This window comes from Pavona decussata, unplaced genomic scaffold (assembly GCF_977016875.1).
Source record: "Pavona decussata unplaced genomic scaffold, jaPavDecu1.1 SCAFFOLD_6, whole genome shotgun sequence".
Classification (NCBI taxonomy): Eukaryota; Metazoa; Cnidaria; class Anthozoa; order Scleractinia; family Agariciidae; genus Pavona; species Pavona decussata.
Window position 1 is genome coordinate 3469623 of NW_028145430.1, and position 22878 is coordinate 3492500.

The window sequence follows — 22878 nt, forward strand, 5'->3', positions numbered from 1 at the left end:
TTTTTGAAGGCTTCAAATAACGTAGATTTGTATACAACCTAAATTTCGAATATGTAAACATCTGTTCACTGAGGATGGCCGTATTGGAAAATAACAAATAAATGAGGAATTACTAAACAAAAGAGAGGATTCATCCTCTCTTGCTAAATGTAATAAAGTGGACAGTTTAGTGAATGAAATTTTCACCTACTTTACTTCGTCGATTATAAGTTATACAGATCGGTGTGGTGAAGTAAACAGAACAGATCCTATGCCTGCTTGTGTGAAGCAAACGCCTATCGATTAACTGGTTCACACCTTGCGCGTGCTACTCTGACATGTAACGAACGATCGCCGCACGAGAAAACAAATTACGTGATTGACTTACAAATTTCCGGAATGTCAATACGTTCATTGCCCGCATTCTGCATGGTCTAAAGTTTCAAGGAAAAGTCTCTTGTGCATTTGCAACAGCAACTCAAAATCAGTCTTTCAAAAAGTCGTTTCAAAGAGAGCAAGAATGGCGTTTCCTTTGCATGTATATCTTCTCTCGTTCCAGAGATATTCTTTTTTTTTTGTTCAAAAACTGATGACGTCACAAATCGTATTTGTGCAAAGATATATTAAGAAATCAAGAATATCTCGGAAAATATTGGAGTGAGCTCAAACTTGGCACTAATAATCTACGCCAGGTAAGAATAATAATAATAATAATAATATTAATAATAATAATAATAATAATAATAATAATAATAATAACTTTATTAACGTGTCAAGAAATGTAGCTGAGGGGAGAAGTCCCCTCTACTAATAGTGGACACCTAACTAAATTCTAAAAATTCTAAAAAAACAAAATTCTAAAAGAAACAAAATGACACCCATTTTGACGTTGCCATGGTATTACTTTCGGCCCCAGTCCCTTTCTATTATGAACCAAATATCTCTATTTTCGATATAAGGAGAGGCAGACAGTCCTACTTGAAACGCACGAGGTGCCCATATTGTCCTACGTCTCCTCACCAGCTCATTGGGAGTAAACGATGTCTGATTAAGACAAAATATGAGAACGTCAATCGAGCATGAAATAGATCCAAAAATAAAATTGTTGCCACAGTAGGCGTCATTTTGTGGTCCATTACTGGTACCAAGTCTGAGCAGCATCACTCTAATATTTACCGAGATATTCTTGATTTTGTGATTTATCTTTGCACTGAGACTATTTGTGATGTCATATCTCTGGAACGAGAAAAGCCCTCGGAATAGTTCAGAAACGAAAACGCCATTATCCGTCACTTTGAAAGGCCTTTGAAATAAGCAACGAAAACATCACTTGTAAATATAACTATTTTATTTGTGCTACTTCGCGATTATTTTAAGTCATTCAACTTGTACAAAAATGGCGAACTACCCAGGAACCAAACTGGTAGGCGTGGCATTCGAGTTAAGAAAGAGATTTGAAAATTCACCGTCGTGTGTTTACGTTCTCCACAAAACCTTGAATTGGGTAATTTCACGTCGGTGTTTTGCAGAGGACGGAAAAGAAATGTAGCAAAATTTAAAACGCACGCGCAGGGCGACTGTTTTTCGTCATTAAACCTATTCAGTTTTGCCGCGTTGTCGTTGCTGTCGTCATTGCTTAACTTCCCTGGTAATCAAACACGCCATAAAAGGAATTCAGTTACCCGGAGCGCGTAATATATCTGTGTCTGTGGTGTTCATGCATTTAGGCAACGATAGGAAATGTAGCAAGAGACGGCTTTGGTTGGTGATGAGCTAACTGCCATTCCTATATTAGCACAAATTAAAAAAAAATCAATTCTACAATCAGCCGTACAATGTTCCACTGTTCCACTAATCAGTTTAGTTCGAATCGCTGGTCACGGCTAGGAATGCAGAGGAGATGATCAGAGATGTCTATCCTCAGAGGACATACAGATCAATCACCATTGGTAAGACGAATTACTATTGGAGAAACACTAGTGGGGGTTACTGTAATAGAGTGATGTAGGGCGGGCGGAGGCGGCTGCCGGCTTTGGTTCAATTTAGAGACATCTCTTTGCTGGTAAGCAGTACCTTTTTGATCATTATCACTAATAGTATCGCGTCAAAAGAAGATACAAACAAAAGCTAAGCAACAACAACAGGCAAAGGTGAAACGGAGCATGGTCACATGACCTGCTGTAGATGTGTGGCTTAGAATCCGACATGCGCACCACGCCCCTGTCTCTACTAACAGTAACAGGTTTACCACGCTCCAAGCTCAGTACTCCTTCAGCTGTTGAAACCTCTAGGCTAGGTGCTATGGGACCGGCAGACACCAGGGTGATCATGATTTTTCCTTCATTAATCCCAAAATCCATCAGACTTCCTAGATAGTGTACGCTGATTGTCAGTTTTGTGACTTTTGGAGGCAGCGTAGGATTAAAAGCCAGTTCAGAATCCTTCAGCCGGAATCCTCCGTAACCATAAACTACAGCCTGCAAAAAGCCACCAGCTCCTGTGATGAAGTTGACAGCTCCCCAGATATCACGACGCTCTGACCATACCTGGCAATCACAAGTAATTATTAGACAAACGTTCGACTGACAAGACACAGTGTTTTATGTGTTTCTTTCAAACTGTCAATCAATGGTAACCATGACACCACCGCGCCTTGCACTAGTTGCATCTTTTTGTTTCAAACTCTGATGGGAAGGTAGGGTTACTGGCACCTTTAATGGATCGCAAACTCTACGGTTCAAAACTCGATTATTAAGAGTGAGTTTAAAACGCTTAGCAAAGGACGTCGGTGATACTATAAGCAAAGTTGAAAAATTGACCTTATACTCACTTTAATTTGTATTGTTTGGGTGAAATATCTGTTCGGAAGAGTTTACTGTAAAAAACTGGCCAGAAAGATTTTCTGAAAGGCGACCTCAGCGCGTAAATTTCGTTCCCGGGCAAAAGTTATTGTCTTCAAAACATTCAAATAAAGAGTCCAAACATATCAAAATGTTTTGTTTTGCGCGAAATCCCTTTTCAAGGCCATCTGAACGCTCCTGATTTGGTCCCAGTGACAACGACTGAATTATATCGTTACCTTAAATGGGCCTCGGATATTGGCGTAATTCTTTTTAAACGGTTTCTCAGCTCTTTGTTTTTCTCCTAAATCAAGCCAACCAATAGCAAACATTGAGTGTGTCATGGCCGGGCCATCAGGGTCCGTGCGCTCCTCATACAGCTTCAAGTCGTTATAACGAACCTGCGTAACACAAAAGAAAAGTAGTTACTGGATACAGGTAAAAAGAGAAACCAGAAAACCGCAACCAACAATTCACAAACTGAAGATCCGGTAATACAGTCTGTTATTTACTGAGCTAGTAAATCAATTAATCAGTTAGTTAGCCAATCAAACAAACAGTCAAGAAAATAACCAGGCTACTTAAAAGTACCGGTAAGCACGGTATAGTAAGTACGTTACTTAAAAGTACAGGTAAGTACAGTACAATAACTAAGTAAGTCAGTACAGGTAAGTAGTTTTGTAGTCAGTCGGTCGGACGGACAGTAAATCACTCATGGCCAGTCAATCAGTCAGTCAATTGGGTCGTTGGTTATTTAGTTAGTCAGTCAGTCAGCGAATAAGTCAGTCATCCATTAGTTAGTTTGCTAGCTATCTATAATAGATACAACGACTCTCAAGAGTCGTTGCAACACTCTTCCACTTTCTCCTGGTTCACTGCCAAATCGGGGCACGCGTCGTTACCGCCTGTGTTGTACTTTTAATAACGTGAAAGAAGTTAAGGGATAAGTTTTGAACAGACAGCGTTTCAAGATTTGAACTGCCAATTGTAGCTGGCCAGTTCGTTCGTTAGCCTACGAATACAGCCGGCTCTCATCGAGGGGCGCCCCTCGGGGGGCCGGGAGCGATGAGAAGCGGCTGTATTTGCAGGCTATTGGTTGGTTGGTTGGGTGGGTGGGTGGGTGGGTGGATGACTGGTTGGTTGCATGGTTAGTTTGAGAAAATTTAGTCCGTTTCTACAATGGCTGATTTGTCAAAAATTCCCGAGAAGACCTATTTTATTATTTTAGATCCTGAAATATTTTTACTTCGTATCCCCATCATACACGAGCTCCTGGGTCCTCATTGGTGTTATTAGGAGCCTGAGCACGGAGCTGTTATAAGCCACTGAAGAGTCGCGGGCGTTAAAAATCGCTTTATTTAAGTGTCAATGTCTTTAGCGCAGAGCACTGATTAGGGACACTTCCAAATCGAATTGGAATTTAGAAATGTTGGTTTTCGAGGAGAGGGGAAAAACCTCTCGGAGCAAGGACCAGAATCAACAACAAACTGAACCCACATATGACGCCTAGTCCTGGAATCGAACCCGGGCCACATTGGTGGGAGGCGAGTGCTCTCACCACTGGAAATAAAAACACTGACCTGTTTGTCCATTTCGTACATAAGTGGAAATCCAATCAAAATTGCGTCTGCCTGTTTGACCTCCTTGTCTAACGTGTAACCTTCATATTCTGGGTGATAATTGTTTTCGCTATCAAAAGGAATGGTCAACTTTTCCGCAATAGTTAACCACTCCTTTGGAACTTCCTTTCCTAATATTCCGGCAGCTTCTTTGGCAAACAAAAGGTTTATTTTAGCCACCACATTAGTATACACCGAGTTATTGACAGGGTAGTGATACTCGTCCGGCGGCATCACGTGATTGATGACGTATCTATCGTTGACTATGTCGTACTCCACTCTGCTGGCCCAGTACTCCGCGGTCTGATAGACAAGTGGATACCCAATCTCCCGCAGCCAGTTGAGATCCTTGCTGGCACTCCAGAACTGCTTAGCGGCAAAAGCAATGTCCCCGGTAATGTGGATCTGGGCTTTCCCGTATCTTTCCCCTGGGGACGTCTCCAAGCCTGTGAAGGAACTTTCCCAAGGAAACATTGCGCCTAAAGAATATAGTTGAATTACTGCCAAACGGTAAAAGATGGGATAACACTTTTCGTTCTAATTAGCCTGAAGGTTTAAGTTAGCCGGGGTACAAATTATCTTAAGATATTGTACTGTTTAAACAAGCTGTTTATCGCCAAAGGTAATATCTAATTGAACTACATTATGACAGAACAAACTTTCCCATCGTTATTTTTTAACAAAACTCGTCTCCAAATAAACTTTGTGATTTGCTCCTCACAAACGTTGCTATTTTCCATTGTTCAGTAGCCGATTGCTGCAAAAAATCTGCGTGTACTTCAAATATACGAGAATGATGTATTATTCAGTGAGTGACACTGGCATACTAGGAAAAAAGAAATCCGAGTGCTCCCAACAGGAGATTATATAATATGTAAAATTTATATTGAAAACATGGAATTATGTATCTAAGCCCAGTTACGCTTTCTGTGGTGTAGTGTACTATGACTGAAATCGTAGAAATCGATAGAGCTGTTTTGACTAGGAATCGTCTAAGTCATAACAAAACAAGAATTGCTTCATCAGTCTGCTCTAGTAAAATGTGAAACAACGGCTGATCGAGTTTTGAAAAGTACAATAAAACAAGAACCGATAACAAATTATGACGTTCACGGTATTCTCTTGGTTCAGAAGAATCGATCAGGCCTGTCACAGTGCGGCTACTATTACCGGGGTCTCTTAAACAAAACTTATTAATCAGAATACGCGATACGAACAGTGAATAACTCAAAACTTTGGGGTTTCAATTGTTGTTTTCCTACCACTGACTAGTGATTGGTTCAATCGGCTTTGGTTGAAATTCATTGTTCTTGTCCTGTAGTCTGATTGGTAACAGTAGCCGCACTGTAAATGTCTGACGATTGTTAGGATAATCACGTGATGTGTTTGCGCCATTACCTTTATAGCCGTACTGTTTGGCGATTCTGCGCGCTGCCGGCAGGCGATCTTTACGATATCTCAGAGAACTTCTGGCCAAGTCCGGATGTAGCAGGACGAGAGGGGGGTACATCCAAATATCCTGATCCCAAAATGTATGCCCCATGTACTCCTCTCCAGCAGGTAGACCCCCAGGACTCAACCCGTACGGCCAGTCATGCCGGGTAGAGCTTAGAATGTAATACATGCTGCCGTACACCGCCTGGGCCATTTCTAAGTCGCCTTCAATCTCTATACGGCCAGAGTCCCATAATGCCTTCCAAGCCGCCTTGTGTTCTGCGAGCAGCTGCTCCTTGACTCTAAAAGCAACGCGCAGGAAGATGAGTTCGTCCATTCCCAATTAGCTAAATGAGCACCAGCAACTATGCTTACGTAAATACCAAAGACACTTATTGATGCTCACTAATGTAAACCCAGCGTTGTTGAAAGCTGTTTTACACCGTATTCTCACTCCAATCTTTGAAGACCGAAATAGAGCATAATACTGGTCACTTAGTCATGCACCTAATTTGACGAAATTGAATCAACTAGAAACAAATCGTCCCTACAGGTTGGAAATGGTGCAGCGACGGGCCGCCAGATGGGCACTAGGGAGATACCAGCAATTAGCAAGCTTGACAGAGATGCTTACAGAGCTCAACTGGCAAACCCTAGAGCAGAGGAGAGTCGATGCGCGCCTGACCTTCAACAACTTAGTCGCAGTGAACCCAGGCGACAATTTGCGTTCACCAACCCGCAGAAGTATAGACATGTCCATGATCACTCCTTCATCCCGATTTCCACTTCTACTACCTTTCACAGACTTTCCTTTTATCCTAGAACTATAGTCCAGTGGAACTCCCTGCCTCCGGTTGTTTTTACTTTCTCTGTTGAACCTGCTCAATTCCGAAACAACGTGTCTAAAATCACCGACCAACTAGTTATTTAAGTTTTGTTTTTGTCTTTTGTTGTTTTTTGCTGTTTCTGTAACGGTAAATAAATAAATAAACTGAATCACCGGAGATCAGTGACCCTCCGGGAGGAAGGCACCACCCGAAAGGGCCGTGCCTTTTCACTCTCACGGTATGCGGTATGCGGAAAGGCAGCAAAATGTGAAATCAAAAATAGACTGTGAATCGAAAGTGTAACAATTAATTCGAAGGATTATAAAGGATAGAAAAACCTTAGCAGAAACTTTATTGAGTACACGCCACCACTCCCGTGCTAAAGGATCATTCGGAGAGAATCAGCAAAGGAAACGCTAACAGCGAGCGCAAAATGGATGACCTGGGTGGGCTGGTGTTCGGGCAGGAGTTGGTTTACGTCTCAGTGCCAACTCAATATATGCGTCAGCATACAGGTTGCTATTTCAAGTGATTCTGTCAACTAAATTGGTGGTAGCTGCCAAAAAGACTTGGAAAATCGTCTCATGGGCGATTTGGTGACATAGTAAGCCTGCAGTAAGAACCCGGTCAAAAGGTAAAATACTCACAGCATAGCCTCGTCCCATTGGTAGAGAGCTTCAGAGAGAGGGTTGAACTTGGTATCCAAGTTGGTTGCTATGGAGGTGATGTAATACCACGTCTGTTCTCCAGAAGTCGCTTTTATGGTCAGTGCTTTTCCATCTTCCAGCTTGCTCCAAACTGTTGCTAAGTTAGCTCGCATACCTCCCGCCTCTTCTGTTTCATTAACCTGATTAAGATGTAATTAGTAATTAATTCAGTTTATAAACAAACTTATTGTAAATTGGGCCTCAGACTGTTCACAGACTGGTGGAGAATGGAAGGAACAAATAACCACATTCTTTTTTTAATTAAAGGAAAAACGAAAATAAAGTACGCGCCTTTGCGTGACAATTGCTTTAAGACGTTTGCGTGACAAATCTCCTCAGACTACCTGCTTCAATAAGGGCTTTGGCTTTGGCTTTGGCTTCAACAAAACCGTTGATTGAGGGTACGTTGGCAACACAACTATGTAAAGTAACAACTAGACAACGAAATCACCATTCTGCATATTGCTTGTTATTATTATCAGATCAGTTTTATTAAAAAAAAAAAACAAAAAAAAAAAAAACATCAATTACCATGCCAATGGCAGCCAAAGCTCCGGATCTATTTGACTCGACCGTCTTAAACTGGAAATCCACTGATGCATCGCCACGATTTAATGAGACACTCATTAAGAACTCTTTGGCAGCTTTGTTCTTTGCAGTGATCTCGACAACCAATAAATTCTTCCGCGATCGGTGTGCATATATCCTCTGTTCCACATTCAAGTTGTCGGCGCTGAACCATTTATAATACACTCCTTCCCGTACGTCCAGCGCGAAGGAGGTTTTTCCCTGAATACCAGACACCCTGAAATCAATAGCAGCAGTGGAAGGTATTCGGGCTCGGTGGGCGTGTTGGTAGAAATACACTGGATAGATGGGTTTCTTCTTCGGATACGCCTTTCCATTGTACACTCCAGACACGTGCACAGAATCGCTGTAGATCACTGTTCCAATGTATCCATTCGCTACTGAAGGCAGAAAGGTACCATTTGTACTGTCACGGACTGTTACCCTGTTGTGGTCTTTAGGCAACGTGTCTGTGATGAACCGAGTTGGGGTTCCCTCCGCCATGGCAGTGCGAATAATCACGGTACACACTATGAGGAGAGCAAGTGTGACGGCGTGACAAATGGTCATTGCAGACTCCAGAATGATCTATAAACGAAAGGAATTTTGCACATACAGTCGTTAGTATGTTAGTCGTTAGTCGTTTGTAACGCGTCAGAAGACTCAAAAGGAATTGTGCAACCTGTATGTTTTAGTGTGTTTTATTTGTCAGTTTTGTTGACAGATCAGTGTCATAATTTTCACTAGCGACACAAGCCCAGACATAAGCACAAGCAACAGATCTATGTCAACAGCTTTATGTCAAGTGTTAAACTTCAAGTGAAACTGAACGAACGCGACACGAGTACAAGCGCAAGCATGAGCTCAAGAGTTTTATGTCAAATGAAAACGAACGTGACGCAAGCACAAGCACAAGAAAAGAAAAAAAATTGACTGGACTGGTGTACATGTGTTTGTACTCGCGCTTGCTTGCGTCGTGGCGCGTTTTACCCTTATGTTGCGCTTGTGTTTGCTACTGTACCGGTGACTGTGCTTGCCTCACTAGTGGAAACCTAGCTTTAGAGCTATTTCTTGCTTGTTATTCACCTCATTTACTGATTAGGGCATTTTTTCAACATTTTCAGCCATTTTTAGATTCTAACATTATGATCCCAAGAAGATCCCAGAAGAAGGCGGGAGAAGAAAAATGTGTCGGGAAACTCGCTGTAACAAATTTCCCTTTTTGTCACACAACGCTTTTCGGCGTGACGACATGGTCTACATTAGTCCCACGTGACAGCACGAACATTGAAGAGGTCAAAACATGGCGTCGAGTGCGTTCTTGATGCGGCTTGTGTCTTCGTCAGTTGCTGTGGCTAATAGAGCTGGCGGAATTATACGAAGAATCATGAAAACAGGCAGCCTTGGAGTAGTGGATAAGGTTTGTTGCATTTTTGTTTATTTAAAAATCGATGTTGATAAATTGCCATAGCTTCAGTTAAACAGGTGTAAGACTTATATTGTCTGGTGTATTCAAAGCTTTTAAAGGTCTCATTCCTTGCTAACGGGTAAAAAATGTGCACTTTTAAAAACTACCTATATATAAACCAGAAGAAGCAGTACCAGTTTAGTTTCTTAACACAGAATTTCATCTCAACTACTCCAGACAAACATTTTCTAATTCTCCCGGGTAATTCTGCACTCAATTTAGGAAAATTTTGGTCGAAAAAAAAATTATCCTTAATTATTCATTTAATATATTTTATGCTGCCCCTTGGTCACAATTAAGAGTTTTGAAATTGCATGCATAATTAAGTGTGAGGTTGTGCCATGTAATCTCAAGAAGCTGAATTAGATTGATGCACCTGTCAAGACTCTATGCATACCAGTCTGCAAAGTACGGCAGAACTCAGACAAATTGACAATTATTATACTGACTGCTCGTTGCAGACTACTTCACTGACTACCCTATGGATTACCCCATAAACAACCCAAGGATAGCTTACCAACTGATCACTCCAGTCCCTGTTTCAGCGCCAATAATTGCATTCAAAACCATCACAGCAGGCTGCTGGTGTGCTTGTGTGCAACAAGGGTAGCCATAAAGAAAACCTGATGGCAATGAAGGTGGCAACAGGGTTTCTTTATGGCCACCTTCAACTAATGTGATGGTTTTGAACGCAATTATAAAATGTGCTGTACTTCCAGAAAAATTTTATCCAATTACTCCCCCAACTGAAGGTTTTTTTGTTTTGCACCCCCTCCCCGTAGGAAATTCGAGTTAAGCTTCATAGGAATTTCTGATGACCTTCCATGGGGTCAGGGTATGGATATTTTCCGGATATTTACTGTTATTAGCGTTGAAACAGGGAAGTTTCTGGTAAAAGGAAATTGAGTAAAGCATCATCTTAGGAATGATCATTTGGTAATTTATACTTACTAAATAATACCTGGTGGTCCAATTTGTGCAGGGTAATTTAAAAGGTAGTCTGTGGGGTAGTAGGTGGACTGGGGGTCAGTGTTTTCAATTTGTCCGGCAGAACTCAATGAGGCCTAATGTGTGTTTAAAGGCATTTTAATGGCGTGCACTGCATGCAGTATATGATCTTTGAAGTTACCTGCATGCACTGACGATATGTGGAGACTCTTAGTCCTAGGAATGGAGCTTGAAGATCTTAATCTCCAATCTGTATGTTTGCAAATCGTACAGAAATATTTAAATAAAAAAGTTGTCTAAATCATACTCCTGAATGTGTACTGTCCATTGTTGCCATTTTGAATCTCTATTCTGATGTTAATGTAGGACTGTACTTTTATTTTGGTGGAAACGTAACATTCTGAGAATGGTATTAGTATCAAGTAAAGGTTGTTTTCAGCAAGTTAATTCAGTAAACTAAATTTGTTAAATACATAATTTACAATAACTCTGTTCTAACAATAGCCTCAGGACTTTCAATATTACTGTATTTGATTACTGACCGCTTAATAGGTAGCCACTCAATGGGGGCTTAGTTGTATTTAAACACCATAATTTACACATCAGGGGTGAAGCTTATGAGTGTTCCATTATGATCCCATTTAAGCTATGTGGGGAAGCCCTTTCCCTCCTTCTAAGTATTCCTCAACTATATGAGATTGATTGAGGTGAAACCTGTATTATTTAAGCAGATGTGTCAGATTGAATACTTGTTGTAAATAGAGAGAACCCACACATAATTTATATAATAGAGATGTAGCTAAATTGTTAGTGTTTGTGCTAGTCCAGCCTGCAAGCAAGTGAATAATTTAGCAAAACAAGATCTGTAAAACTGGAGCAAGCAAGCAAACTGAGAGCTTCACCTTCTCTTTTCTTTGCATCTTCACATGGTCTTCTGTGACTTGCAAAATTAGGTTTTACATGTTCATGCACCTATCTTGAAAGAGACTACTTAAAGCCTAAATTGCTATATTTTTTTATGATCATGCCCATCATTTAATAAAAAAAGGTAATATTAAGGTAATAGTTAAAATTGAAAGTTGTCATTTGGATGATTTTTTTCATCAGGGTGATGGTGGCCAATATGATCCCCAGACTGAAGCAGACCGTGCATCTCAGAAATGCATCATTGGCTCACTTCTTAAAACTTATCCAACTCTACAAATTATTGGCGAGGAGGAGGTTTGTCAATTTTTTCCTCTTGGTTACAGACATAAAAAATGACTGAAATATAGTCAACCAAGTTAAATTTTAGACTGTTACAACATTATTATATTGACGCAAGCGTTGTACTGGAAAATACACCACTTGTAAAATTCATATAAAACGACATCCAGGACCCCGAGTTGCGTATTTTTCATATCCTCAGTAATGAGGATATTGATGATGTCATTTCCCACTTTCTCACCGTTGTCTGCGCAAGCAGTCAGTGAAAAAATGGCGAGCAATAGATTTGTCTATATAACAAGAAGAAAATTATAATGGTGGCTTGAAGATATGAATTTTATGTTTTTGTGTTAAAAACAATATTTTACTCACTTGCTGCGCTCGTTCATAAGATTGTCTTTACCACTTGAAAATAAAATTCATATCTTTGGGCCACCATGTAATATCCTCTATATACTTGCACTATACCAGTAGTATTATTATAGCTTTTTTTTAATATCTGTAGTATTTCTCGACTGGTTAACTTGTGTATAATCGTACATGTAATTGAATACAGTCAACTCTCTCGTAAGTGACCACCCTTGGGGCACAACAAAGTGGTCGCTTACGGGAGGTGGTCGCTTACGGGAAAGATTAACAAAAAAAGCCTAATACTGGATTGATTAATTAATTACATAAAAATATTGGCAGCTAAAATTAGGCAAATAGAAACTAATTTATTTGATTTTTCCACATCTATTCATTCTTCTGAAGAAACTTTTTATAACATTTTGGAACAGATCACTGTAACTATTCCTGTTTGAGTAATGATTTGCTAACGATCATACGTGATTATGTTGGGTGGTCGCTTACCAGAAACATAAAACAAAAGAATATGTCAATTTTCTGGCCTAAAAAGTTTACGAGAGAAACTGAGAAACAAAATGGTTGTTTATGAAGTGGTTGCTTATGGCAGGTGGTCGCTTACAAGAAGTGGTCGCTTTAAGAGAGTTGACTGTAATTTGGGTTTGCACCCAGTCAGCAGAGATTAAAGTAACTTGCTATAAATAAAGCTCCCCAGATGCGCTGCCATACATGTATAATAACATGTGTTTCACATGCCATAATGGTTTCCTCTAAACTGTTCTTGACATAGGATGTTCACCTGGGTGACATGAAAGATGAGTACATTGAAGTTTCCCAAGATATTGAATATGTTCTTTCAAAATCGTGCCCAGAAGATCTTGTGGCAGTTAAGCCAGAAGAAGTAAGTGAATTGACTGATACAGTGTAATGTAGGTTCACCTTGTCTTCAGTTGTCTTCAGGCAAAGATCCCTCAAATTTCTTGAGTTCATGATTTTTTTAGTAAAATTGAAGGGGACTCTTACAAACTAAGTAAATTATTACAGGGAAAGGTTATTAAATAAATGCCATGTATATTATTGCCTTAGTCTATTGTGCCAGATTTCATTGTAGAGTAGTACGTATTAAAATTGATAGCCTTAAGGAAATGCACCTGTGGGGCTTTTTTTAAGGATCCTGGTAGAAAACACTGGCCATGGGTACATTAACAGGGTAGGTGAGCCAGATTTTTCCATTTACAATTATATGAGAGTGTCAATGGGGTATAGCTGTAGTTTGTAAATAAAGTCTTAAAACATAGACTCTAAAACGCAGTTAATGGAGCGTGACGCCCAACACACAGTAGGTGTTTGCAGTCACGACAACATGTACCTAGCATGACTCTGTTTAACTCATAGACATTGTCATGGTAATTTTACTGCATGCACTACTGTCTAGTTCTGCTTTCCTCTGTACATTCTGGTTGGTTGGTTCCTTCAATGTACATGTACCATTCATCAGTGTAATTTTGCTACATGTTGTCCAGCTTTTAAAGAGAGGGGTTCACATTTCAGTGCATGTGCATGAATCTAAATGCTTTCTCTTTCTTATGAAGTTTATGGCCTATTCCCTTCCAAATGGTTCATAAACAACAAACTAAATTAAACAAGCTTGGGTCATAGCAAGCAAAGGTGAAAAAGTATTTTCATTCATGGACATGCGCAAAAAAAAAATTGATTTAGTCAGTAAACACTTGTTAAGCAAGAGATACCGTAGTTAATCGATTAACCACCCACCTTTGAATAAGCACCCACCCTGAAAACCTGAAAAGTTAATAAGTGCCCACCCCCACTCCCCTCCCAACAAAAACCTTTTCTGTACTAGCCCAGCATAAAGTAAGAGGAGCGTTAGTTGCAATAATAAATTATTTATTTATTATTATTGTGTTCCAAAATTGGTTTCAGATACGGTAGTCAATGAACTTTTATCTTGTTTATGGCTTGTTTATGTTAGTTTTCACATTTTGTTTTGTATTGTTGAAGCCAAAAAAATGTTAATGTCACTGTTCCGTTCAGAGTATGCAAACACACATTAGCTTTAATGAAACGTAGAGTAATAAACTAAAGTAAGGACCACTAGACACGTTTGGCATGAATTTGGGGGACACCACTCTGCTATTGGCATGTCTGGCGACTTCTATTGCGTAACCATTTTAAGGCCTTACTTCTCTGGCACTTCCGGCTGCACCTAGGCCAACAACAACAAAACACAACGCACTGCAACAGCAGCACAGCTAGGCCAGCAGTGCCACTCCAAGAAGAGTATTGGCAGATCCCAAAACTAGAGCGTTATGAGCTGCCAACTAGGCCAGCAACGCGCAAACCTAATTAAGTGAATGACCTATCATGCCTCACAGGTCTATCTCACCAGCGCTGCTGGGTCAGACCGGAGTATTGGCAGGTCAATATTACCAAAAGTCATTGAAATGAACTAGAGAAATTAGCTTGGGGAAGTCGCTACGCAAACGCCGATAGGCATCCCAAAGTTTATTTGTTATATCGCAGAACAACCCCCAAAGGGAGGGAGGGAGGGTACATTTTTTACAGCGTAACAGTGGATAAAACCACGTAGTAACCAAGTGTGACTTAGAACATTTTATCACACATTTAAAGCTAGACAGCGTTCAATGTCAGGGCCAATGCCCAGGGTTGTACTATGCTTAGGATAGACTTTACATCATAGTAAACGAGACATGAATGCACCATTCACTGGTTTAGCCATTCAGAAAAAGCAAACTAACTTGTCTCCATACAATGTCGCAACATATTACCATGTGACTATTGACCAACATGACAATGATACAGTGACAAGTCTAAAGTACAGTACGTAGAGATGCCACTCCGAGGCTAAGGGCGTCACGTTCCATTAACTGCGTTTTACAATGTATTGTATTGTACAACTTTCTTATCCCTTGATTTGTCATTCTCTAAAAATGTCCTCGCTTGCTGAAAATGTTGGGAAAATAATAACCGCCCACCCTCAGGGGCCCAAAATTAAATAAGTGCCCAGGCAGTTAATCGAATAAATACAGTAAGTCAGTTAATAACAGCAAACAAATTTAATGTGTCATAATAATTTAATCACGTGTCATAAATCTAGGGGGTGGTAAAGGAGGGCTCCCATTCACCAATCACAAGCCTATTTTTTGTCAAATCACAATTCACATGCATGTATCTAGCTTATGGCATTTCACGAATCACTTATTTTAATATTGTTAACAAAACAGAAAACAGTCATCACAAATAACTCGACTTCATTGGCATTTACCGTAAATTACCAGTCTATTAAATGTTTTACATTTTTGCAGAGTTTTCATAAGATAAGAGGCTTTTATTAGAGAGAGTGAGGCATTTATTTAACATTGAACTTCAACTGTAACAACAGTATATAATGTGTAAGAAAAATGAAAAGAGGAAAAACAGGAGTGGGCTCCATTAGTTTTCCATGTCAAGCTCCATTAATCATCATCAAATATCAAAAGTTCATTAGTCTCATCAATGTCTGAATCTGTAATGTCCAAAAATGGGTTTGGGTGATAATGAGCTCATCTAGCACAAAGCACTGTTGACAGGTAACACCAGCCTTTTAATGGAATTACAAAGTAACGTTCGTAATAAGTTAATAAAAAAATATTGATATATAAGCCAGTTTCAATTTTCATGAAAATTTGCTCATGATTCATGAATCATGGTCCACAAAACAAGATGATCACAGATTATGATAGGCTAGCAATTCACACAAAAAAGCTCAATAACTATTATTGAGCTTTTTTTGTGTCAGCTTTTTTTTTTCAAATCATGGGTCACGCATAACCCTTTTACTACCCTGAATCTAATCGTCTGAGATGCAGTCACATTCGGTCATTGCTATTCTTCATCAGATGATGATTTTGAACAGTTTTTAATCAGTGCAATGGTCTGCTTTGTCTACCCAATGAAGTGCATTTTTATAGAAAGATAATTATCCTTATTGCTCTGGCCAGAATCTACTTTTCATCTTCAATTGATTACGGTAGAAAGTAACAACAGCACTAATAGGAGCCACTTTGCACAGTGATCTGGCAAATTCAAAACATGAGCCCACATAGCTTGCAGGCTGAGCACTTGCATGCAGTAAGTCATGTAGCGGGTGAAATCTGAAACGAAGATAGAAATAGTCTGGGCAAGGTTTAAATGAGGTCAAAGTAAAATGAAAGTTAAGATTTCTTTATCCAAAATATAGCAATGCTTCCTAGGAATCATTCACCCATTTCTATGTTTCAAATACACTAAAAAAATTGAACTTAATTCTAGGATATGGTAATAAGTTGCTATTTTGTTATTTATCCCCTTCTGTTAGCAAGGAAACGCCTTTATATGCTAGACAGTTAACTCCATTGACACCCTAGTGTATGTGTACACATTTAAATTGAATAGAGCTGTCAATTGTTCTGCTCACTTATTAGGTGACTGTCTGGGTGGATCCACTGGATGGCACAAGAGAGTTCACTGAAGGTAACATTTACTTTTCAATCATGTTCCAACAATTCATCATTTTATTTTATGGTCTTGTAGTGAGACCTTAAGTAATTGATTCGAAGTAATTTTTGCAAAATGTGAAAATGAGTCAACTGATTGGTTCTTACTTTGCATAATTAATGTTTTTATTATTAGTGAGTATTATACTATTGTAGTAGTTTTGTTAAGCTTTATTGGTTAACTAGTAGAAATAGCACTATGGAAATAAGAATATTATCATTATTATTATTATTATTATTAAATGAAAGTGTCTTCTTCTAGATTTTGATTGGTGACTCTGAGTTTAAGTGGATAATGTCACATTTCTGTTAAAATTTATATAAATTTTTACGCTTAGTTCTTCTATATGCTTCTTTAACTCTCAAGGGAGTGTGCTTGCAGGGCAGTAATACATGTAACACAGAAACTATGTTTTGACTGGCTACTTATTAAACAGCTACACTGTAGGCCATGAAAGGGTGGCTGCCAATATTTAAAGTTATGACAATGTGGAACAGTAAAGAGTTTTAAGTTGACACGGTGCAGTTGCTGGTGTAAAGTAAGTATGAATTGATTCTTTTTGAGTTGAAACGTGATCATGTCACTACCAATTTTCAACTTAAAAGAGTCCATGATTGATACATGTAGGACTGTCAGATGCATGACAAACCACCCTCTCCTGTAAAATTGTATGGATTAAATTATGTGTAGTCTAGTGATGTACACAATGCATTAAATAACCTATTGGAGATCTTTACAGAGTACAGGGATTAAGTTACACTGTGAATTTATATAGATGACTGCATGCATGGGACTTTGATACCATACATGTAGCTTAACCTTTGATATTTTCTTCATTTACAAATGTTTCTCTATGTACACATACAGGTCTTTATGATCACGTGACGGTTCTTATTGGCATTTCAATGAATGGCAAGCCTATAGCAGGAGTCATTCACCAGCCATTTTATGGCTATGAAAAAGAACTGCAAGGAGATGAACTGGGAAGAACCATGTGGGGTGTAAAAGGTCTAGGAACATTTGGCTTCACTCACATCCAACCACCCACAGGACGACGTATCATCACTACAACACGCTCGCATTTAAACAACACTGTTATGGATGCAATAGAAGCAATGAAACCGGATCAAATACTGAAGGCAGGTGGTGCTGGGTATAAAGTGCTTCTGTTGCTTGAGGGAACAGCTGATGTGTATGTGTTTGCAAGTCCTGGTTGTAAACGCTGGGATACATGCGCCTGTGAGGCTTTACTGGAAGCGGTGGGTGGCACTCTTACAGACATCTGTGGCGAGCACATCATCTACGATGCACAAGCAGATAGTTATGTGAACAAGGCTGGTGTTCTGGCATCCTTAAAGGATCACAAGTCTTATGTTGGCATGATTCCAGAGCCTATCAAAAACAATTTGCTTGGAAAATTGTAATGAAAAAACTCAACTCACAACTCTCTCAGAATTATATTTACTGCCTACAGACAATGATTTGCCCACACTAAGTTCACCTAAATTTCTCCCAAACCCCCTCTGGGTTTAGCTTTTTTGCGTATTGTCCATGCTATGTTAAGCTGTCATTTTGCTTGCAAGAGAGAAGCTTCCCATACATTGAGAAGAACACGTTCGAACAATGAATGTTAAATCGCCAAAGTTCTATATATAATTCGCTCTTCGAGCCTCTCCAGTCATCCGCCATATAAAAACATATAACATAATATATTTTAGGTTTTTATATGGTGGATGACTGAAGAGGCTCGAAGAGCGAAATATATATCGAACTTGTTATTTACTGTAATTCCTAGCTCCCATGTTTTAACAGTTTTATTGAACATTTTTAAGTGCATAGAATGTGTATCAAAGACGTGATATTGTGATCTTCTTGTTGTTCGAAAATGTTCCTAGCCTGGGCACATAGAGTTTCTCAGAAAAAATTCCATACATTTTCTGAGGACCATATTCCTTCCAATAATACCTTTTTTGAGATACACTACATTATACATGCAGACCTGTGCATAAGGGGAAAGATTTGCATTAATTTTAAACAAGGTCAGATGCTGTCCATCTTGGCCATTACAGAGTACTTACATGTAGTATTAGCTCTAATATAGCACTTAAATAAATGATAATTATCACAAATTACACTTGAGAGTGAGTGAGTGAAACATGTGTATGCTCACTTTACTATTACCTGTGAAAAAAAATAAGAGACTACTCATGGTCTTGTATTGGTATACTATAATAATAATTATTATTTCAGTTTAGTTATTTACAATAATTATTAACAAGAAGGAATTAATAATATTTCCACAATTTTTTGAGAGAAAAAATTATAAAAAATATCTTCCAGCCTTCACATTTTCATTTTATTAATTGAAATGAACTGAAATGTGCCAAATGACTGCTGGAAGGCTGACCAAATATTACAATAATCTTACAATAATATTTTTGTCAACCGTTTCTACAACAACAATGACATACATCTGCAGAACACCCTGTTCAGTATTTTTTTGAGAGAAGGCTTGAATGTAGAAAATACATATTTCGAAAAATGGTTTAGCTTTTAAAATGGTTCAGTTAAAGAGATTAGGCAATACCACACTTTGCTCAAAGAAAAAATTGGATTGCCCAAGGAAACAAATCACATAAAATTTCCTTTGGGCAATTCAGACAACTTGGTTGCATGCAAACTACTGTCTTAGGACAGAACTTTTTTGTTAATTACAAATAAATTGCAATTAAGCTGGTTGCATACAAGTACAGTTTGACAAGTTTTACAGCCGTTTTAAGCAGAACCTGCTTGTGTGAATGAACAGTAAGTTTCCCTTGACAAGAATTTTATGTGATAAGTTTTGTTTTCCCATGTGTATGATAAAAAATGCATTTTTTACATGTAACAGTGACTTGTCAAAGAAAACTTGCTCATGATCAGAAGACTGTTGCAGTCACACAAGCAAAAACAACTTGTTAAGAATGTTAATAAACGCATCATTAAGTGTGTTCCCCTTTACACACAAACACATAAAAGTTGTCAAAACTTGTCTTGAATAGAAAACTTACTTCTTTGCAACCAAATTTAGATTAAATTAGAAAATTATTCTTCTGTTAAATGCTAAATAAATAATAATGTTATTTTATGATTGTGGTAATTTTGTAGTTAAACAATTTTATGTACAGTGTACAATTAGCCTTGTTTTTAGGCTGTGTTAGTGTTAGTTTTCTTTCCTTTCCTTGGCCGTAGTTTGTATCGGTTCTTTTCTCCTTCGTTTGCATGTTTAACTGAATTTCTTGTTCTACTTCTCTGTGCAATGGACTTGTTTATCTCCAAATCACTTTCATCCAAGCTTTTTCTTTTGATTTGTTTCATTCCACTAAGAGACTTGGCTACAAACTGGCATTCTCTATATTAAAAAAAACAACAAACAAAAATCAGTCCTTTGGCTTGGCTATGTTTTGCTCATATCATCAAAAACTGTATGTAAACCAGCTGGAATCTAGACAAGTTTAGTGCAGTGGTTTTAAAAGGTCACATTCTTGAGTTGTCAATACATTTTCATTGCTTCTGGATCTTTCTTCTTAGGGTGAGTTTGTTGTCATCATTTTACTCATGACAGTGAAAATGCCGCTTTTTGTCAACTTTTCACCAAAGAGACCTCATACATGTATTTTAAAAGTTAAACTACAATTCAAGTTCCAATTCATTTTTTGTTTTTTTTTGTTTTTGTTTTCAAGCTTGAAAACTTTTGCTAGTTGCCTTTAGCTTCTGCAAACAGGTTTCAGTTTGAGAAAGCAGGAAATTCTCAGTTTGAGATTTTTAGGGGGCAGGGGGAGTATACTGCATTTAATAATTTTCATTATTGTACTGAGTGAAGTACAATAATGTCCAAGGCTGTTGCCAAACAAATAATTTAAAGGAGCCCGAAAGGCCAAAAGAGAAGAAGTAAGGAACCCAACATGTGAGGTGTTACCTGCTTAAAAACTTTAGGTGTCCAGGCTACTGGGCTCCTGTTAGGAAGCAGGCTAGACACCCATAAAAGAACTACATGTGTCCACCCAGGGAAGGGGGGGGGGGGGACTGAGGTTAGTTGTTAGACCCAAGAATAGTCCAGTTAGGCTAAAGTTTGACACAAAAAAGTCCAAAGGAACAGAACAAAGTGCATACAAGTCCCTTTCCTCCTTACATAAGAAGGTTAAAAAGAACAGAAACTTCAAGAGAGTGTAATGTGATATTTTCTAAAGGCCAATTTTATTTTTTTGTTTAGTTTCCCTTGAAACCTACCCCTTTAAGCGAGAGAAGGGAAACTTCAAATCCCAAGGTAGGTAAAGAAATGGCACTCGTCTGCAAGTGCACTGATGAAGCAGGATTAAGCTTAAGCTTGCGAAGCAACGTTGTGAATATGAGAAATATTTTCTCCCAACCAGCCCTCATGATAAATTGTCTCAAAATCCAATTTAGTTTATCAAAAAATGCAATCGTTTGTCCTCTTAGAAGCTTAATAAGTTTTAACTTTTAATAAGCTTAAGTCTTATTGTCTATTGCAATTGGACCTGGTATCCCATTATCATTTTCCTTCACAGTGGTTTCACTGACAACCTCACTTAATTATTTCTCGTTCTGATTATGAGCAGGCTGAAAAATTGCTCGAGCAAAGAGCAAGTCACTTACTGTAAGTGGTCCAATAATTCCCAGTGCCACATTTGCATCTTACAGCCACTATTAGGACATTTCCTTACGCCAAGTTGAACTTGAATTTCGATGTTGTCCTCTGGAACATCCGGTCGAGTGAATGGAAAAGCATTTTCTCTTTGGCAAGTTGGGCATCTTTCGAGCCCAAATCTCCTCTTGCCCTCTTTGTCGTACAAGCATTTCTCGCACAAACGATGCTGACAAGATCCATAAATCATCCGAAGATTTGGTGTCCAGCATATCAAGCAGTTGAACTTCTGTTCAAATGATGTATTTCTTGAACAGAGCCACAGGTTGCCTGTATCCGCCATATTGGAAACTGACTTTTTCCCGCCTTGTTTTGCGTCTCCATGTGAGTAGCGTTGTGATTGGTGTGTTTTTAAAGAGCTGACACCTGATTGGCTTATTTGATTGGCTCTTGTTTGGCTGTGCAGAATTTCAGACGCGCGTAACACGCGAGGTACGCGCGACTGCGCGAGTGTTTATAACCAAATAAATTCATCGATCAAAAGTATTTACAGTCGAACCTCCACTAACGGCCACCTCTCCACAACGGCCACCTCTCTACAACGGCCACATTTTTTTGTCCCGGCGGACAGTCCATACATTAGCTCTTGTTTAAACCTCTTCACAACGGCCACCTCTCTACAACGGCAACGGCCACTAATATAAAGTGCGTCCCCAACTGCCAAAATAACCTCTCGACAACATCCAGTACAGTTCTTTTTTGTAAAAAAACACCTTTTTATAAACTGATGCAGTAATCGACATTTATCTTCGGAACATTACGTTTCTGTGTCCATTTTAACGATAAACGTATTTTGAGTGTGTCCAAAAAATGCTGCAGTAAGCACTGATTGTCTACAATAATATAGCGAATGTTGCAAACCTTGCTCGTTTCGTCTTGTTAACATTTTGATTCAAAACATTATTTACGTTTTATTGTGTATTTTATCTATATATATTATTTAAGATTGGATTGCCGTTATAGACTACAGTAAGCATGTACTTGGCACAATAAACATGTTGTACTTCCCGAAAAAAAGGGTGTCATATTACACCCCTACCTCCCTATAACGGCCACCTCTCCACAACGGCCACTTTCTTCTGTCCCCAAGGTGGCCGTTGTGGAGAGGTTCAACTGTATTTTATTGTCGGTGCATTAGAAAAGAAAAGCGGCTGGTGGAACTACATGTTAGTTACCTGTGCTGTGAGTGATGTGGTTGTGCCGTGACTTGGTGTATGAACCGTGACACTTGTGGGCCACCATAGGGAAAAGCCACCGAATTTTTGACGCAGAGTTGAGGGCATCCCGCGTAATTAATTTACTCCTGTACATTTGTGACTCGACTGACTCGACTACGATGATAAAAAAGATACGCGACCGCGTAATGAGTCGTATTTCTGTCTACGGGCTGCGGGTATTTACGGGCATGCCGCAAACCCGAAAGGCTAATTAGTGATGCGTACAGAGAGAAACATCACGTGATCCGTCCATCATGGCGGAATCGGAGGGATGCACGGTGGAAGGTCCCAAAATCGCTTCCAGTGAGCATTCATTTTTCAGAAGAACTGTCAAAAATGTGGTGTCAGGAACATTCAGTGGTATTGCTGTTTGTCTAGTAGGCCATCCATTCGACACGCTCAAAGTTCGTCTCCAAACACAGCCTGTTGACCGTCCTGTCTACAAAGGACTTTTGGATTGTT

General features: G+C 39.1%; 4 protein-coding genes across 6 annotated transcripts in view; 2 read left to right on the plus strand and 2 right to left on the minus strand.

Annotated features, from left to right (window-relative positions):
* Positions 1-1309: 1309 nt before the first annotated feature.
* LOC146489221 (protein-glucosylgalactosylhydroxylysine glucosidase-like) lies at positions 1310-9166 on the minus strand. Of its 2 annotated transcripts, XM_085107189.1 has the most exons (7): positions 9026-9166; positions 7938-8561; positions 7347-7546; positions 5837-6174; positions 4400-4917; positions 3059-3220; positions 1310-2525 (listed from the first exon to the last, which is right to left on the minus strand). In XM_085107189.1, exons 2-7 carry the CDS (start codon positions 8541-8543, stop codon positions 2070-2072), a joined length of 2280 nt encoding a protein of 759 aa, XP_084963315.1. In that variant the 5' UTR covers positions 8544-8561; positions 9026-9166; the 3' UTR covers positions 1310-2069. The 2 variants fall into 2 exon arrangements, with proteins under 2 accessions (XP_084963315.1, XP_084963308.1); XM_085107182.1 differs by lacking the exon at positions 9026-9166 and having other exon boundaries at positions 7938-8714.
* LOC146489222 (3'(2'),5'-bisphosphate nucleotidase 1-like) lies at positions 9131-18639 on the plus strand. The gene is made up of 5 exons (XM_085107208.1): positions 9131-9393; positions 11497-11610; positions 12731-12841; positions 16422-16470; positions 17362-18639. The coding sequence occupies exons 1-5, from the start codon at positions 9277-9279 to the stop codon at positions 17916-17918; spliced, it is 948 nt and encodes a 315-aa protein (XP_084963334.1). The 5' UTR covers positions 9131-9276; the 3' UTR covers positions 17919-18639.
* LOC146489223 (uncharacterized) lies at positions 18351-21510 on the minus strand. Of its 2 annotated transcripts, XR_014864137.1 has the most exons (3): positions 21151-21510; positions 18950-19885; positions 18351-18917 (listed from the first exon to the last, which is right to left on the minus strand). XR_014864137.1 is itself a non-coding variant. In XM_085107265.1 (2 exons), the coding sequence occupies exons 1-2, from the start codon at positions 21480-21482 to the stop codon at positions 19681-19683; spliced, it is 537 nt and encodes a 178-aa protein (XP_084963391.1). In that variant the 5' UTR covers positions 21483-21510; the 3' UTR covers positions 18351-19680. The 2 variants fall into 2 exon arrangements, 1 of the variants encoding a protein (XP_084963391.1); XM_085107265.1 differs by having other exon boundaries at positions 18351-19885.
* Positions 21511-22635: 1125 nt separating this feature from the next.
* LOC146489224 (mitochondrial substrate carrier family protein G-like) overlaps positions 22636-22878 on the plus strand; it is an 8830-nt gene continuing 8587 nt past the window's right edge. Inside the window, exon 1 of the mRNA XM_085107202.1 lies at positions 22636-22878. This exon is cut by the window's right edge and continues 51 nt beyond it. Coding sequence (XP_084963328.1) covers positions 22671-22878 — 208 coding nt within the window. The 5' untranslated portion in view covers positions 22636-22670.

What these genes read in the sequence shown, in the direction of transcription:
- LOC146489221 (XM_085107189.1), bottom strand. Translation starts at nt 8,543, where the DNA reads ATGACCATTTGTCACGCCGTCACACTTGCTCTCCTCATAGTGTGTACC. An exon ending in CAAACAGTACGGCTATAAAG is followed by an intron (nt 4,918 to 5,836) that starts GTAATGGCGCAA and finishes TATATTCTTTAG; the next exon opens with GCGCAATGTTTCCTTGGGAA. An exon ending in ATATCCGAGGCCCATTTAAG is followed by an intron (nt 2,526 to 3,058) that starts GTAACGATATAA and finishes TGTGATTGCCAG; the next exon opens with GTATGGTCAGAGCGTCGTGA.
- LOC146489223 (XM_085107265.1), bottom strand. Translation starts at nt 21,482, where the DNA reads ATGGCGGATACAGGCAACCTGTGGCTCTGTTCAAGAAATACATCATTT. An exon ending in GAATTATTGGACCACTTACA is followed by an intron (nt 19,886 to 21,150) that starts GTAAGTGACTTG and finishes TTTTTAATATAG; the next exon opens with AGAATGCCAGTTTGTAGCCA.
- LOC146489222 (XM_085107208.1), top strand. Translation starts at nt 9,277, where the DNA reads ATGGCGTCGAGTGCGTTCTTGATGCGGCTTGTGTCTTCGTCAGTTGCT. An exon ending in GCCTTGGAGTAGTGGATAAG is followed by an intron (nt 9,394 to 11,496) that starts GTTTGTTGCATT and finishes TTTTTTCATCAG; the next exon opens with GGTGATGGTGGCCAATATGA. An exon ending in TGGCAGTTAAGCCAGAAGAA is followed by an intron (nt 12,842 to 16,421) that starts GTAAGTGAATTG and finishes CTCACTTATTAG; the next exon opens with GTGACTGTCTGGGTGGATCC.